This window comes from Scyliorhinus canicula, chromosome 12 (genome assembly GCF_902713615.1).
Source record: "Scyliorhinus canicula chromosome 12, sScyCan1.1, whole genome shotgun sequence".
Classification (NCBI taxonomy): domain Eukaryota; kingdom Metazoa; phylum Chordata; class Chondrichthyes; order Carcharhiniformes; family Scyliorhinidae; genus Scyliorhinus; species Scyliorhinus canicula.
In genome coordinates, this window is record NC_052157.1 from 125,557,445 (window position 1) to 125,574,253 (window position 16,809).

The 16,809-nt window shown below is 46.1% G+C and overlaps 1 protein-coding gene across 2 annotated transcripts in view; it reads right to left on the minus strand.

Annotated features, from left to right (window-relative positions):
* Positions 1-1,572: 1,572 nt before the first annotated feature.
* Positions 1,573-16,809, minus strand: part of galnt17 (polypeptide N-acetylgalactosaminyltransferase 17) — a 451,348-nt gene continuing 436,111 nt past the window's right edge. For both annotated transcript variants that reach the window (XM_038814051.1, XM_038814052.1), the window contains 2 exons: positions 8,591-8,758; positions 1,573-2,769 (listed from right to left, as the gene is read on the minus strand). In XM_038814051.1, the coding sequence (XP_038669979.1) occupies positions 2,626-2,769; positions 8,591-8,758 (312 nt within the window). In that variant the 3' untranslated portion in view covers positions 1,573-2,625. The remainder of the gene's footprint in view (positions 2,770-8,590; positions 8,759-16,809) is intronic.

Consider the following 16,809-nt stretch of genomic DNA (forward strand, 5'->3'; position numbering starts at 1 on the left):
CCTCAATCCTAGCTATTTTTGACAATGTCATGTCAGGTAGAAAACTGCCAACTATCCGCAAGTAGTAACTAGCCAATAGAGTCTGTCGTGCTGCCTATTAAGGTTGCTTTCCCACACTGACTGGAATATTTGAATAGGCCACCTTCAACGACTGAAACATAGCCTGAGAAATGAGGTTGCCTACAAGCTTAGGCTGCTAACTCCGGCAGAACATATTCCTGAAGACGTGGGCGGAAGTGAAAGATGGCAGCATGACAGGAGCTAGCAGGTCTGGGAAGGTTTAAAAATACCAACCCATTCCCGGAGCATTAGGTGTGTCTGAAGTATCTCCCTGCCTAAAGAGGTGAACAAACGAAGTACACGTTATTCTGTTACGTCCCCACCCCTGATTTTGGACTGTCCTGGATAACAAAGGATCCTACCTGTGAACTCCCACCTCCAGCTGGCCCTGGATCCCTAAAACGTCCCATGCCGGAGCTGCTGCAACCAATCCGAGCCACAGTAATACAATGTTACACTTACCACTCGGAACTGCAGCAGCCACATCCAAATTGAACATCCGGCAAGCATTGAGGCCACAGCCACATGCCCTCTACATGTGCACCTAAAGTGTTAGCTACCTGCACTAATGGTGGCGCAGACCAAAGAAACACAGATGCGGGAACAAAATTCTGCCTTGGCAAGTCCGGTCTGCCTGCCTACTCCCTTCGCCACTGACGTTGCAGTTCAGAATCTCCTGGATGGCCTTCTTTGGCTCTCAGGAGATTAATGCCGGTTCCAGGTGACTCCCGGCCATTCCAAGAGAATCAGAAACCCTCCTCCCAGCGGCAGGCAAAAGATTTAAATCACTCCTCCCTTTAATCATGTCACTTGAGTGTCTTTTAAATTTAACTTGAATCAGAATTCAGGTGCATCTGACCCTGACAAAACTCTGACTGGGGAATGTGTGTGTGTGAAGTGCAAATGAGGTGGAAATACGGGCAAGGAGTTCTGCTCTATTTACCTCTGCATCATGCCTTGGGAATAGGTGGACATGGATGCAATGTGGAGGAAAACCACCCCCAATAAAATGTTTCCACACAAAACCTCAGTGTCAGTGATGTAGTGATATGTATGATGTACGGAGTGGAAAGGGTTAACAAGATCATTATCATGTATCTCAACACTAGATGGCACCACAGAGTATTCACATAAATATACTGTGACTCCTGGGATTCTGGGAGAAGGTGTTAGTGGGTAGGTAAAGACAGGTTGTTCATTATTTAGAGAGAGATTAGAGAGCATAGTTAGATATTATAGATTTCTGTAGAATAGATTTAATACTGTTCTTTTCTTAGCTATTACTTAGTAAGGTGTGTGAATCATTTAAAGTAGCATAAATAAACTAGCTCTGTTTGAAATACATAGCTTGATGTTCTTTGCCAGCACTACGACTTTTAGCCATCTTGAAGGACTCCACAGAGAACATCACAAGTGACACTATGTGCTATTTTGTAGCAGCTTTATTGTACTTGTAGTGGTGTTCTGCAAACATTTGTAGGATGTTTCAGTTAATTCTTCCCAACCGTTTAATATCTTTTAGTGGCTCTGCCACATCTTTATTTCACTTTTACAACAACACACAGAGACAGCAAATGCAACATTGATACAAGGAAATTCCTGACAGTGCTATTCAGAAATGTGTACCGCGTCCTAGTTTGCTGCTGACAGAGTCAATGGCCCTTCTGATCTATGTCTTACAGGTTTCCATTACATTCATTTCTGTTTTATTTCCCCATCCTTACCTCTTTTTTCCCTTCGCAAAGAGATTCTAGTGATAAGAAGCTCTGTGGTACCCAGTGATGAGGTTTGACAAGTTTTTCATCGCTTGCTTGGTTTTAGATCCATGTGTGTTTACCAAGGTGAGAAACAGGGATACCATAAAACAGTGAGAACTTTTGAGAGCACAGCCAGACATAATGCAGATCTCTCCACTCCTCCACTGACTCAGCGACGTATTGTAATCCAAATTGCAGATTGACCCGCAATGTTTCAATGCTCTATTTCCATTCAATGTGGCATTTCTAGTTGATGTATATTGTACCAGTGCTTGATGTTTAAGTCATGTCAAACGCAAAGACTGTTCATCGCTTATGGAATCATGCACAACTGGATGACAATGGGCAAAATCAAGAGTACACAACCTTCAAAAGGCTGAGAATCACCATGAACATCCCAAAAACAAACAACAACGACAAATGGTTGTCGAGAACTAATAGCAGTGCTTATTTCATTTAGCTTCCTGTATCAGTGGTTAGCTTTGACCAAAGCATTTTACAGTGTGTACTAATCAATATTTAAAACACAGAGAATATTTTAATTTATTGTCCAGTTATTTCTGAACAGACCTTTTTCCATTTGATAATATATAACATTCAATAAAATTGTAATTTCCTTTAAATGCCAAATAAAAATAAAATCCTGGCCTGAAGATATCATCCAGTTTGGATTTTCATTATTCACCCGAATGATTTTGGAGACTTAAGGCTGTTCTCATATCCACGTCTATAACAACAGTGTTTTGAAGTTTCCAGTCTATTGCAGTCCAAAGAAACCCAGCTTCCTTTGGATCGTCCGAATCCATGACTAGATTGTTTGCTTTAAGACATTTTTGATTGTCCATTTTTGTCCTGAGCATTTCTGTAAAAGCAGCTCCATTCCAAAGTCAATTTTTTTGCTATTCTCCACCTCCAGGCAACGGCCAGTTTCCAGGTTCAGGATTGATCCATTCTGAAGAGACATAAAATGAGGTGAGTCGGCGGTTTCAATAATCCCGACATTTAAAAAAATGAATAATAACATCTACTCGACTGGCCTCAGTCTCAGGAGTGCATGTCATCCTCGGCTAAAAGGTGCGCGCTTATCATCACTCAGCCTGTCCTTCTGGTTGAGATTGTAAATTGGAGTTAAGTTAAAGGTTTCCCTTCATACTCTGGGATTGTGCCCTCACAACATAGATCATAATTGGTGTAACTAATTTCACTTAAAATCTCTGCAGGTTACGAGGGGGAATAGAATTTCATTTCTGCTGCCGCATCCGCGTGAGAATTTATGAAAAGGTTTCCTAGCGATGACGAGTCAGAATGGCTTCTCTATACTGGGGAGATTAAGGACAGATTGCGGGCGTGATTCAACGTTTGAGTTTAAGATTTTAATTTATGACTCGAGTATGTGACTTTTAAGCTTTAAATGGAATTCAGTTATATTATGATCACTAGTTCCCAGCAGATATTTTACTATGACATGGCGTTGCAGCCATCGAAAACAGACCCCAAACCAGAAGTAGCTTTTTTCCCGTTGAATGTGTTGCACTTTTGAAAGGACGGAACGGTCTGTCCACTCACGGATTTGAGACGCTGACCACGAATCCATAAAGTTGAGCATAGCCAACACCTCCTCAGTCCTGGGAGGAGGAGAGCAGGAAGGCAAAGGCAATCGGCTTAATGCATCCACATTAGCGATCTGGGTACCCAGACGATGTTCAAATAAATAATGCAAAATTGGTCGGTGGACACTCATTTCCGAAGCTTGATATGAGTGGCCCTAGGTTGGTGCTCTTTCCGAAGGTCAGTGCAGACTCGATGGGCTGAATAACCTACTCACAGGTGACCAGCAACCCTGTCTCCTGGCAAAGGTGGGACTCGGAATTGCCTTGTCTTCTTTCAAAAGATTAAGCTATGTCTTGTGATGCGTGATAATCCTGAATCGTCGACCGTCCACATACTGATGGAATTTCTTCAAGGACAACTGCCAGACCCACTTTCTCAATTGTACATAGTTGCGCTGGGCCATGGCCAGTGTCTGGGAGACGAAAGCGATCGGCCTCTCGCTGCCATTTTCCATGCTGTGTGATAAAACGGTGCCAGTGCCAAACAGGGACGTGTTGCATGTGACTATTAGTTGTTTGGTGGGATCATAGTGTGTTAATGAGCCTGAGGAAGTCAATTGTTCTTTGTTTAATTGTGTGAATGCTTCTTTCTATGGCTTCTCCCATGCCCATTCCTGGTACTTGTTCAAAAGGAGGTGTAGGGGGCTAACATGGTCGCAAGACTGGGCATGAACTTTCCGTAATCATGCACCAATCGCAAAAAAGAACCCAATTCCGTGGTGTTTTCATAGTAAGAAGTCTTGCAACACCAGGTTAAAGTCGAACAGTTTTTCTACAAACACTAGCTTTCGGAGCACTGCTCCTTCTTCAGGTGAATGAAGAGGTATGTTCAAGAAACATATATATAGACAAATTCAAAGATGCCAGACAATGCTTAAAATGCGAGCATTTGCAGGTAATCAAGACTTTACAGATCCAGAGATAGGGGTAACCCCAGGTTAAAGAGGTGTGAATTGTCTCAAGCCAGGACAGTTGGTCGGATTTTGCAAGCCCAGGCAAGATGGTAGGGGATGAATGTAATGCAACATGAATCCCAGGTCCCGGTTGAGGCCGCACTCATGTGTGCGGAACTTGTCTCTAAGTTTCTGCTCGGCGATTCTGCGTTGTCGCGTGTCCTGAAGGCCGCCTTGGAGAACGCTTACCCGGAGATCAGAGGCTGAATGCCCTTGACTGCTGAAGTGTTCCCTGACTGGAAGGGAACATTCCTGCCTTGTGATTGTCGCGTGATGTCCATTCATTCGTTGTCGCAACGTCTGCGTGGTTCCAGCAATGGCTAACAGTTTGCCAGTGTATGTCGCTAATCTTGCCTCGGTGTCCCACAGATTTAACTGTTGCACCCCCATCTTTATCCTGCCGAACGTCTCCTTCCCAATAACTGAAACTGCAGCCCCCGTGTCTAATGGATTCCCAATGACTTGCATGGCTATCTTGGTAAGGGCTGCTCGGGGTGCTTCAATGCAATTCAGCTGCATGCACTTCACCTCTGGATGGTCCAGGTGGAAAGCGCGACCACTCGGTGGCGCCTACCTCTGGTGGGTTGCTGGGGTTGCTGGCTGACCCATGCCTTGCGCTCCCCGTGGCTCCTGTGCTTGGCTAGCAACTTCCTTTGAGCAGCCATGTTATTTATGCGCCGGCCAAACAGTCGCGCAGCATTTCGGAGATGGAAGTCGTGTGTTCACAAAATCCGGCTAGTTTTCATAGCCTCATCAAAAACTCTGTTCCGGTCTCTCCTCTCTGCCATATTAGCGGATGGTTTAGGGATGAAGTGTTGTGCCACGAGGGCCACCAATTTCTCAAAAGTTTTAGTGTCCGGAGCTGCAGGATATGTAAGGCATTTTATCACTCCATGTGTATGAGCTCCACAGGGGTCAGTAATATCACTGTCTGTTGATCAACATCTGACATAGTGTTCGCCCGGTAAAAGTAACGTGTCGGTTCCCTGTACTGCGTCCAAGTTTGAGTAGAACACGTCCAAGCTTCCAAACAAAGACATGTTTGTAAAACAAAAACCTTTCCAACCTTAGTCAGTGAAAGAGAGGTTACAGTGTAGCAGAATCGACAGTCATCCAGTCATCCAGTTTACGGTGGAGCAGAATCGACAGTCATCCAGTTTATGGTGGAGCAGAATCGACAGTCATCCAGTTTACGGTGTAGCAGAATCGACAGTCATCCAGTTTACGGTGTAGCAGAATCGACAGTCATCCAGTTTACGGTGTAGCAGAATCGACAGTCATCCAGTTTACGGTGTAGCAGGATCGACAGTCATCCAGTTTACGGTGTAGCAGAATCGACAGTCATCCAGTTTACGGTGTAGCAGAATCGACAGTCATCCAGTTTACGGTGTAGCAGTATCGACAGTCATCCAGTTTACGGTGTAGCAGAATCGACAGTCATCCAGTTTACGGTGTAGCAGCATCGACAGTCATCCAGTTTTATCCTTGCCTCCAGTTTCGTAGGCCACAAACGAGTCCGAAACAAGTTGGTCAAAAGGAAACTTGCTTTATTGTAAAGCGATTCTATTTACAGTATACATCTGATCCCAGCTGGGTCTGCCCTGTCGCTTCCATACCTGCCCGACTTTATATAAAACTCAATCATGAATATTCTCGGGCTCTCCTTAGCGGAGGAGCTCATTTCGGCGAGACTCAGGGGGGAGACTGATTGGTCCAACCCCGTCGTTCTTGTGCGGGTTGTGACAAAATACCATGGTATGTTGGCCTTTATTGCAAGGAGGTTAGAGTGCAGGAATAAAGACGTCTAGCTGCAATTGTACTGAGCTTTGGTAAGAGCACAGCTTGAGTACGGTCTGCAATTCTGGTCTCCAATTTTAAGGAAGGATGCACTTGTCTCTAAGTGATGGCAAATTGATGGTAATACAGTGACTGTTCACTAGCTTCATTCCGGGGAGGAGAGCATGTCCTTTTTCTATTAATTATTCTTTTGTGGGATGTGGGCGTTGTTGGGAATTCCCTTGAACTGATTGTCTTGCTGGGCTGTGGGTCTGGAGTCACGCGTAGGCCAGACCAAGTAAGCACAGCAGGTTTCCTACCCCAGAGTTCATGAGGGAACCAGATGGGCTTTAATGATAATCGATCATAGCTTCATAGTCTCTGTTACTGAGATTGGTTTCAATTCCAGAACAATTAATTGAATTTGAATTCCACCAGCTGCCATGGTGGGATTCGAACCCCTGCCCCCATTAGCCTGGGTCTTTAGGTTACTAGTCCAGTGACATTTACCACAGTGCCATCGTCGACCCCTGACCTGCCCCTTGAGGCAAGGTTTAGCAAATTGGGCTCTTATCCTCTGAAGATTAGGAGAACGAGAGGCAATCCCACTGAAACATATCAAGATTCGAAAGGAGTTTGATACGACAATGGGAGGACGTTTCCCCTGGCTGGGGAATTTGGAAATCAGCTGTTGTCCTGAAGCCATTGGCACAGGTTTTTAAAAGGCCTTTGGGGATCTGGGTGAGGGAAAGAGGGAACGGAAAACCCAATTAAAGGTCCATTAAGCTCTCTGAGGAGCGTATTAAGGGGCCTGCCTTTACTTTGGCGAACCTGAACAGTCTGGTGCACATTAGTGAATAGCGTTCTGGTTTATTGTGGGGACATCAATTGCCTTGAACCTGTGCAAGACTGAATTTTGATGCGCCAACTAGTGCAGACTCCAAGCCCTGTATCGACATCGAACTTGCATGGCCACTCCCATTGCTTTTTATTCCATTGGGCCTCGAAGGAGCTATAACTCTCCCCGCCAAGGTAGTAGCAGCCCCCAACATGGCTGCCACATCCCATTGCTGCTGCTGCTCTGCAGGCAGCTCCCACCTCCTAGAGGCGCTCAGTGCTACAGTTGGGCGTGGAGCTCACCTCCCACCCAATTACGGCATTCAAATTTAAAAATAGCTCCACGAGAATGACACTTGGTGTTCAGACTCAGCCCATTTATTCATCTCCGCACAGATGCTGCCACACCTACTGATTACTTCTAGAGTTTTCTACAAGCCCCTTTTATATGCCAGAACATCCAGCTAATTTTTTCAGTTGATCGTCATTCTCATGACATCCCTTGCCGAATTAGAGCAAAAAGCCGGGACAGGTTAAATAAAAAACAACAGGCAAGCGCCAGAGGTATACTCGAAATCGCTTCTTATTCATTTGTTAATGCTGAAAAGGGTTTTGATGGTTGAAACCCCAGAGCAAAATCTCTAACCGTGCACTTTTGACAAGAGGTCCTTTCCCCCGAGAAGACATATTTTCAGGAAATTACAGGTCCGCTCCTCAAACCATGGGGGCAGTTGTATGACTCCTCCCACCAGCTGGGTATTCCGATCCCACCAAAGACAATGGAATTTTGAACGGCTGGCCGTGTTTTAGGGTCAAGCCCCCCCCCCCGCCCCCGCCCGTCAGAGCCGTTACTGTTAAGGTTACCATGCAAGTTCAGTCAGCAGTTAGGAAGGCAAATGCAATTTGAGCATTCATTTCGAGAGGACTAGAATTCAAGAGCAGGGATGTATTGCTGAGGCTGTATGAGGTCCTGGTTCAACCCCATTTGGAATATTGTGAGCGGTTTTGGGCCCCGTATCTATGGAGGGATGTGCTGGCTTTGGAGGGGGTCGATGGAGTTTAGAAGGATGAGGGGTGATCTCATTGAAGTGTACAGGATACTGAGAGGCCTAGATAGAGTGGCCAGATGGTGATGAATCTGTGGAACTCATTGCCGCAGAAGGCTGTGGAGGCCAAGTCACTGTCTTTAAGATAGAGATAGATAGGTTCTTAATTAATAAGGGGATCAGGGGTTATGGAGAGAAGGCAGAAGAATAGGTATGAGAAACATATCAGCCATGATCGAATGCGGAGCAGACTCGAGGGGCCAAATGGCCTAATTCTGCTCCTGTGTCTTATGTTAACATTCTGTCCATGGGCTAATGCCGAAGAGATTTTTGCCAATGCCCAACCTCTGGTGCAGTTCCACATTTAGATGCAAACATTTAGAAAATTAGACTCCCCCACCCCCACACACACACACAAACACCCCTCCGCGGTGTTAGCTCCTCTTCTGTAAGAACATAAGACATTGGTTATGAGATTTCTATTTCTGCAATGTTTCAGTTATTGAGGGCGAAAGCACCAGCACAATGGGTGCTTGAAGCTAACCACTAACCTGCACAAAACGCCAGGACTTCTGGTGAACATTTTTCACTTTTTCACAATCTAGAAGCTGAGGATGTCGGCTTTTCTTGTTGTCCACTAGACAGCGTGTGTCTGACATCAGGATAGTGGACCCCAGGGATCCGAGGTACAGATATCGATCAGTCGTGTATCTCACCAGCTGAAAAAGGAATCACATGACGGCTGATTTCAGTGGGAAAAGGAGGCTGCGATTTGACCATTGCTTATTAGCAACGTCTATTTTGCTTTGACTAGATGCCTGAAACATAAAATTACCCCATTGCTCAGTGAGGCCACCCCGCTGTTTGCTGAACTGTGTAAAGCAGGAAGCTCAGGTGAGTTGATCTCAATAGGGCAAGCGTAGACCAACATGGCAATTAACCTCAATTTAAGCTGCTGGGATAGGGAGAGAAAAATAAATCACAGTCCTAACTTCCTGTTGCTGTCCAATGATTCCCCACTGGAACTGCACCTCAGGGTGAAGGAAAGAATCAGGCTTGGCTGTGAGAACCCAGTGTTGAATAGTCTTCCAGTGCTCAATGTCAAGGTTCCCATGTCAATAACCACCCACAGGCAGGATATTGGGCTGGATTTCCCGGTACCCCAGCTGCGTGTTTCTTGGTGACGTGCCACTCGTTGGCGACGGGGTTCTATACTCCTGCCGCTTGTCAATGGGATTTTTCATTGAAACCATCCCACGCCACTGGGGAACCCACGGGCGGGGGTGCGCTGCCGGCGGGAAAGGTGAATGGCAATGGCCGGAGAATTCCAGCTATTGGAGTTGGCTCGGTGTCCGTGCAAAACGCGGGGGGGGGGGAGCTGGTTTGGTGCGCTCCTATTTTCGGGGGAGGAGGGGGTAGTGGGATTGGTAGTGCGGACAGACAATCCAGTGGGGCTCCCAAAATGTGCTCCTCCCTAGAGGGATCTCCCATTGCGATTATCCCATGGTGTAATGGGTATCCTGAGGTTCAACATCAGGATTCCCATTTGAATATATTTAACTATAATTATCAGGTCTTTATGCCTGATAGAGGCCGCCAACAACCCCCCATTAAATTGTCCTTTCATCTCAGAGTGTGGGCACATTGACATGAATCGTGACAGGTGCCCCATGACTAGCACCTGCCGAGCAGTGTCCGCCAGGGTTGCACAGAGGTGTTCAGCCCCCAGTGAGGAGAGGGTCACTGTTGGGGAGTACCATGGCACTGCCTGGGTACTGTCCCCTGGCACTGTCGGGGGCAATTCCAGGAAGCGATGTCAGGTGGCAGTGCTTGGGGGATGTTTCGTGGTGGGGGCTTTGTTCCATGTGGGGAGGGCGGGGAGAGTCTTGCGTGTTGTGTTTTTTTAAACGGCACCCCAATCTTTTCAAAACGGAGGATGCTGGTGCTGCAGTCTCAATCAGAGCCCACCCCGCCAGCACGATGTTGTGTGAACCACCCTGTAATCTTTTTTATTGACTAAGTGGCTTGAAATACGGCCCAGCGAGCTGCCCTTGTGGCTGGCGGCATCCTCTCCATTTCCCCACCCATTCTGCCACTCTGGGAAAAGAAGTGCGTTGGGGGGTAGGTTCAATCGAGACATTTAAGAGCGCACTGGATGATTATTTGAATAGAAACAATGTGCAGGGGTCGAGCGGAAAAGACAGGGGAATGGCATTAAGCCATGATGCTCATTTGGAGAGACAGTGCTGACACGATGGGCCGAATCGCCTCCTTCTGCACCGTGACAATTCTGTGAATTTGTAAAGGGGCCATTGGAATCTGCTCAAAAAGACAAGCCACAAAACCTGATTTCAACGCTGAGTACCCTTGCCAGCCTGGGCCCTTCTGTCTTGGTTCTGCTCCCCACCCAAGGGAGTCTGAAGTTGCCCAGGCTGGACCACCAAGTTGCATTAAGATGCCCATTTGCTACCCGCTTGTTGTTGCTGCCATTCACGCGAGACTTGGTGCTGGATTTATCTCAAATGTACACCGGGTAATGTAAAAACCGGATGGACTGGGTAAACACTCTTACCAATACAAACCAGAGACACATCTTTATTTACGAGGCAGATGAACAGCCAAAATGGTGAGCTGTATTTTTCATCCACATTACGTGATATGTGTAAATATCTCACTTCCTTTCTAAAGCAGATCCCTAAAGCTGAAGACCACTTGCTAACTTTATCTGGCTGACTTGTTCTGGCATTTCAGAACCAAGAAACGCCCCATTGCCCGCTGGCTGCCAAAATCACACATGCTTCTGCTTTGTTCTTCTGAGAACTACGAAATTTAATCTGTCAGATAAAAGTCTCTGCCCTGCAGCTCTCAGCTCACAGAGGACCCTGTCCATTTTTCAAAGGTCTCAGGAAACAACGGAGAATCAAAGTCTACCCCCAGGTATCCTAACGTGTTCACTCAGGGTGCTGCCAGAAGCCTGTCTGCCGTACTGTATGAATTGACTGGAAAAATAATCTTAAACAGCAAAGGGTATTTCCATGGGAAAGCAGGGTCAATTACAATAGGATAACACATCTCCCCAAACCCTCCCCAGGATGATTAGGCACTGACGTATCTGCAAAGACTTACTTCCCTCTTTGTTAGGGAGCAAGCTCTTGTTGACAAAGATACTTTGTTCCGTCTTTAGGATTAGGAATGAACCCATCGCGTACTATTTTTTGATTTTGTAAATTTTTGAACAACAAAGTGCTTAATATGCAAACAACAAAAGCTGCATTCAGTTAACATTTCGTTCTCACATGTACAATTCTAGAACTTAATAGTCGTTCTCTGTAGTGTGCACTATTTAACATTAGAGGGCAGCACAGGATCATTTTTCACGGAGTTCAACAGAACTGACCTCAACAAAGCTTCATTCGGATACATTCTTTAGCTCAAGAATTAAAGCATTAGCCGAGAAATAAATTACATTGTTAGCTGCAAAAGTACATCATGTTGAGACAAGTAGCTGCTGCATCATTGAATTTTTTTAAAAAACCTTCATGATCATTTTAAAATACCCAGGTTGGGTCCTATAGAAATTTCTCTCGATTCAACACTCTTTTGAGTCGTAACAAAAATTGTTTCAACTAAAAGCTTGCTGGGAAGTGAGGCATTTGAGAACGGTAGAGTTGCAAGAATTAAGCCAACACCTCCTATGTATTATTCTACACCTGGTATCACTGCATCTTCCATTGATTTGATGCTATAATAATGGTTGCAGCGCTATTCACTGCAAACTTTTGAACAAATGACATTTTCCACTACTGATCTCCTCTTGGCATGCCCACAGCAACTTTCATTTCTATCGCATTCCTTGTGCACCAATGCATACAAACTAATATATATCTTAAGGAACTCGAATTCTGATTACCCTACGATCACTTTTGCATTTTCAAGCAAATATTCTCATACTGAGTCACTGAATGGATTGTCTGGCTGCACACAGTTACAGCATGAGGCAGCAGTCAACCGGATCTATCAGCTTCTTTGCTCCTGAACAATTTTCACCTTCAGTTGAGCCACAGGAGGGCAGCCACTGCCTAGCACCGAAGGTTGGTGACCTTTCTACCCTGCACCCCATTCAGCTCCACACACTGGAGCTCTCCCCTGTATCACAGAATCGTAGAATCCCAACAGCGCAGAAGGAGGCCATTCGGCCCATCGAGCCTGCACCAGCCCTCTGAAAAAGCACTCCAAACCTATCCCCACAACCCCTTAACCTAACCTGCACATCCCTGGACACTACGGGGCAATTGGTCATGTCCAATCCACCTAACCTGAACATCTTTGGACTGTGGAAGGAAACTGGAGCATGGAGGGAACCCATGCAGAAATGGGGAGAACGTACAAACTCCACACAGACAGTAACCCAAGGCGGGAATTGAACCTGGGTCCCTAGAGCTGTGAGGCCGTGCCGCCCCATCTTGGATAACATTTATTCATCAACTGGAATAATCCATTATTCGGCAAGCTCCACACAATTTAAATTATATTATTCACCTCTATCAGATCACCTCTAAGTCTATGCTACTCTGAAACAAGCAAGCCAGGGTTTTTGAGCCTGAGTAACTGAGGATCTCCATTCTTGTGGCTCTCCTCCAATCATTTTCAAAGCCACAATATCTTGCACCTATGAATAATAATAATCTTTATTAGCGTCACAAGTAGGCTTACATTAACACTGCAATGTTAATTGATTGTTCCGGGACTTGTCTGTGGCTAACAAACAAGGAGAAGAATAGCCAGGAACCAGGGGAAAGCAGCCAAAGCATGAGAGGGGGAGATAGAACGGGAGGGGGGTGGGGGGAGCAACTCATTCTAAGAGGAAGGAAAGGCGAACCACGTGGCGGGGGGGAGAGACAGGGAACAATAGAGGAGAGCCAGGGAGGTGGGAGGGGGGAGGGAAACGTTAACCAACCTAACATCCACAGGGACAGAGAAAAAGGAGAACACACTCGAGGATTGCTCTCCGGAAGTGTCTCGCCAGGGCAAACAGATGCCTCCTTACATATATATAGATATATCAAATCCTGTGTGCATAACGGCAATGAAAGCTTGATACATTGCTCCAGGTGTGGTTTGCCAATGATGAAATGAAAATCGCTTATTGCCACAAGTAGGCTTCAAATGAAGTTACTGTGAGAAGCCCCTAGTCGCCACATTCCGGCGCCTGTTCGGGGAGGCTGGTACGGGATCTGTATAGAATCGTTTCCATTGTTTCCTATGTTACAACAGCAATTACATTTGAACAGTACTTCATTGGCTGTCAAGGTATTTTGAGCAATCTGATGTTGTGAAAAGCCCGATATAAGCACAAATTCTTTCTTTATATCCTTAATTTTTTTTGCGAGATAAATAAATCAAGGCTAATTGAGCCTGCATGGACCTGAGAAACCTTACACGAGATGGTTATGTTGCTGGTGCCATCATCCACAAGTTAAATCACTGCTGAGAATGTTTGCCAACGTTCCGCATGTCACGTCCAATAGAGGCATAACTTTAAATGTCAATTCTCTTGGAGCTGCCTTTTCTTTTTCAACATGAGACATCAAACAGCTTGTAAGGTGGCGGCTGAGGGTCAAGTAACTTTTACAAACTTTGCAGCAACTCAGAAGCATCAAAAGTTTCTGGAAAGTTGCTGACTGAATGAGCATGGATGGAATGCCTCCCTTGAATGAACTTACCAAGATGGAATAGATTGTGGAATTAACACCTTCTGTTGTTTGTGGACTTAGGGTGACAATAGAAGCACTGATCATGTGGTCATATGAGTGAAATGGTTTTCGAATAATTTATTTTATTACTGCAGGAAACAGTCAGTCTGCAAAATGCATGGCAAACACATCACCAACAAAGGTAACACCTATTCCTTAAAACTGGAGCTGCAACATTGGAAGGGCTCCCAGCCAGCTCCTTTCCAAATCCACCAGCACAGAAACCCGACTTCCTGGAAAGAGGAAAGTAATTTCATTACACTCCGAAAATCCATCTTTTAGAGGGAGTCCTGCAATAATCTAATATACAATGTTGGCGATCTATACCACCCTCCAGGAGTGAAAACACGGGGTTGGATTCTCCCTCAACGGGATCTTCCGTTTCGCCGGCAGCGCACTCATGACCACGAATTTCCCGATGGTGTGTGAACGCCCACAATAGGAAACCCCATTGGCCAGCTATCGGGGTGGAGATTCCCGCCCACTTTCTTCACCAGGTCTGCAGAGTGTCCATTCTCCAAAGATCAGCTAAACATGCGAACCATGAACAATTCCTTTGTTTATGACTTGGAAAAGTGCACTATTCTTTTCATTTTCCTTGTGTGTGTGTGTGTGTGTGTGTATGAGTGCCGGGTAAATGCCGTAGCATTACACTTTCGGGGTGAATCTATGAATGAATAATCGCCTTTATTTAAACCCACAATAGATTGCTGCTGATTATTTAAATTGATCACACACTCAGGGGTTAAGAAACACGCATATATTCCTTTTTGAAACAAACTGATGATGGACAGCAAGGGAAGGGAATTAGAGTTTCAGTTCTCTCTCATACCTGGCCGTAACATAGATCGCCCATGGAATAATTACGTTACAAAAAAATCAAACAGCTCCATTCCTGCAATTTTATGAAGTTTTTCAGCAACTATTCTCTTTCGAGGTTACAAGAACAATCATATAAAGCAAGCAATTGCTATTGGCCTCTTGTGCTTCAATGAAATTGCCTGAATGTTAATCCATTTCAGATAAAGAGCAGACTGTGTGTTATATTTCTTTGTTGCTCCTGCCACCCTGGATAGGGTCCCGAGCACTGCCTCCCAATAGTTCTCCAACCCCTCGCTTACCCAGGACATGTGGCCATGATTCGCTGGTCCCTGCCCACACTTCTCGCTTCCATTGTTACCCCCAGAAAAAGCCACTAATCCGAGCCCGAGTCACGTGGACCCTATGAACCACTTTAAATTGTATCAAACTTATTATTGCACCGAAGGAGGTGGAATTCACTGATTGCATCTTTTTCACTAATGCATTGCTCTGCTCTCCCAAACACCCATATATATCCCGGATTCTGCCCTCCCCCACCTTATCTGGAAACAGCATTTTCTCCAGTAGCTCCAGTATCTGAGGGATCGAAGGCAGCTCCTTTCGCACAAAATCCCACACCTGCCAGTACCTGAACTCACTCCCCCTTGGTGCCTCTCCTGAAGTTCCTCCAGCCCCAGAAACCTCTCCTCTGTGAATATATCCTTGACCTGCACCAATCCTTCCTCTCTTCACCGCCAATACATCCCATCCCCCCCCCCCCCCCCCCCCCCCCCCCCCCCCACCACCACCAAAGTGGCAACGGGGCCATCACCAGAACCCTCACACCGAGCCCTTCCACACTCCTCCTCCAGCCTGATGCACTCTGCCTCCTCCCTCCCCCACCACCACCTCACCTTTTCCGCATTCGCTGCCCAGCAGTAATGCTTCAGGTTTGGGAGCGCCAACCCCTCCCTGCGTCTGCCTTTGCAACAGAGTCCTCTTCACCCTCGCCACCTTTCCCGCCCACACAAATTCCAAGATTAGCCCGTCCACCTTCCGGAAAGAGGCTTTGGGAAGAAAAATCGTGAGGGACTAAAAGACAAACAGAAACCTTGGCAGCACTTTCATCTTCCCCCATCTGCACCCGCCGCACCAAAGTCAAGTACAGTGTATCACACCTCTTAAGATCCCCCTTGACCTCGTCCACCAACAACGTCCGGTTCCACCTATGCGTTGTAGCCCATAGACATAGACATAGAACAGTACAGCACAGAACAGGCCCTTCGGCCCTCGATGTTGTGCCGAGCAATGATCACCCTACTCAAACCCATGTATCCACACTATACCCGTAACACAAACAGCAATAGGCCGTCCGCGTACAGCGATGTCCGGTGCTGTGTCCGGTATTCATTTGTGATATTGGACAGTGAATGTTGACTGGAAATTCCACTGAAGGAGCATCAGAGCCAAACCAGTTCCCCCCACTTCTCAAAAAACATCCACACTTTCTATTCAGCACTTAATGTAGGTAACACCGAGCTGATTTTTCCCTCCCTGAGCCTAGGGCATCGAACCCCAAAATTATATCCCCTGTTGAAATGAGATAAAAAATAAAGGTTTGAGATTGAATGGAGACACCAGGCTCGGTACAGCCCAAGGTGGCACATCTTGCTATTGGGGTGCATAAGAACAGATCCTTTAATAGTTGCAATGCTCAGTGATGTTCCATGCTTATCCTGTCACCTATAACGTCTACAGAACATGGGGAAGAATTCAATAATTGCAGAAAACTGGTGCAGGAATCATGGTGCATGATTAGCCTCTGCTTGTTCCTTCCAGTGCCAGCAACACAAAATCTTTGTTCGCCCTGCTAATTTAAACGATGGTTTTGTGCAGTCCAACACTAAAGTCTGCATTGAGTGGCTGCACGGCTCAGCTGGGGACCCACTTTATACGATGCTAGCATCAATTAATGTCAGCCTGCATCACTTAAAACCAGCCTGAACCTAAAGGGGAGGTGCAGCAAGTACTAGATGTCGTCGAGAAGGCATTTGAAGCAATTGACTGAAGGCACAGGAAGCCAGTTAGCATGCTCCAACATTCTCAGGTCCAAAAGGCCTTGGTGCAGGAGGTGGACATGAAAAGTGTCAACTATCCACAGAGAGCCAGAACGCCCTTCAGACAAACTTTGAGAGGGTGGCGTGAGCGGAGAGACA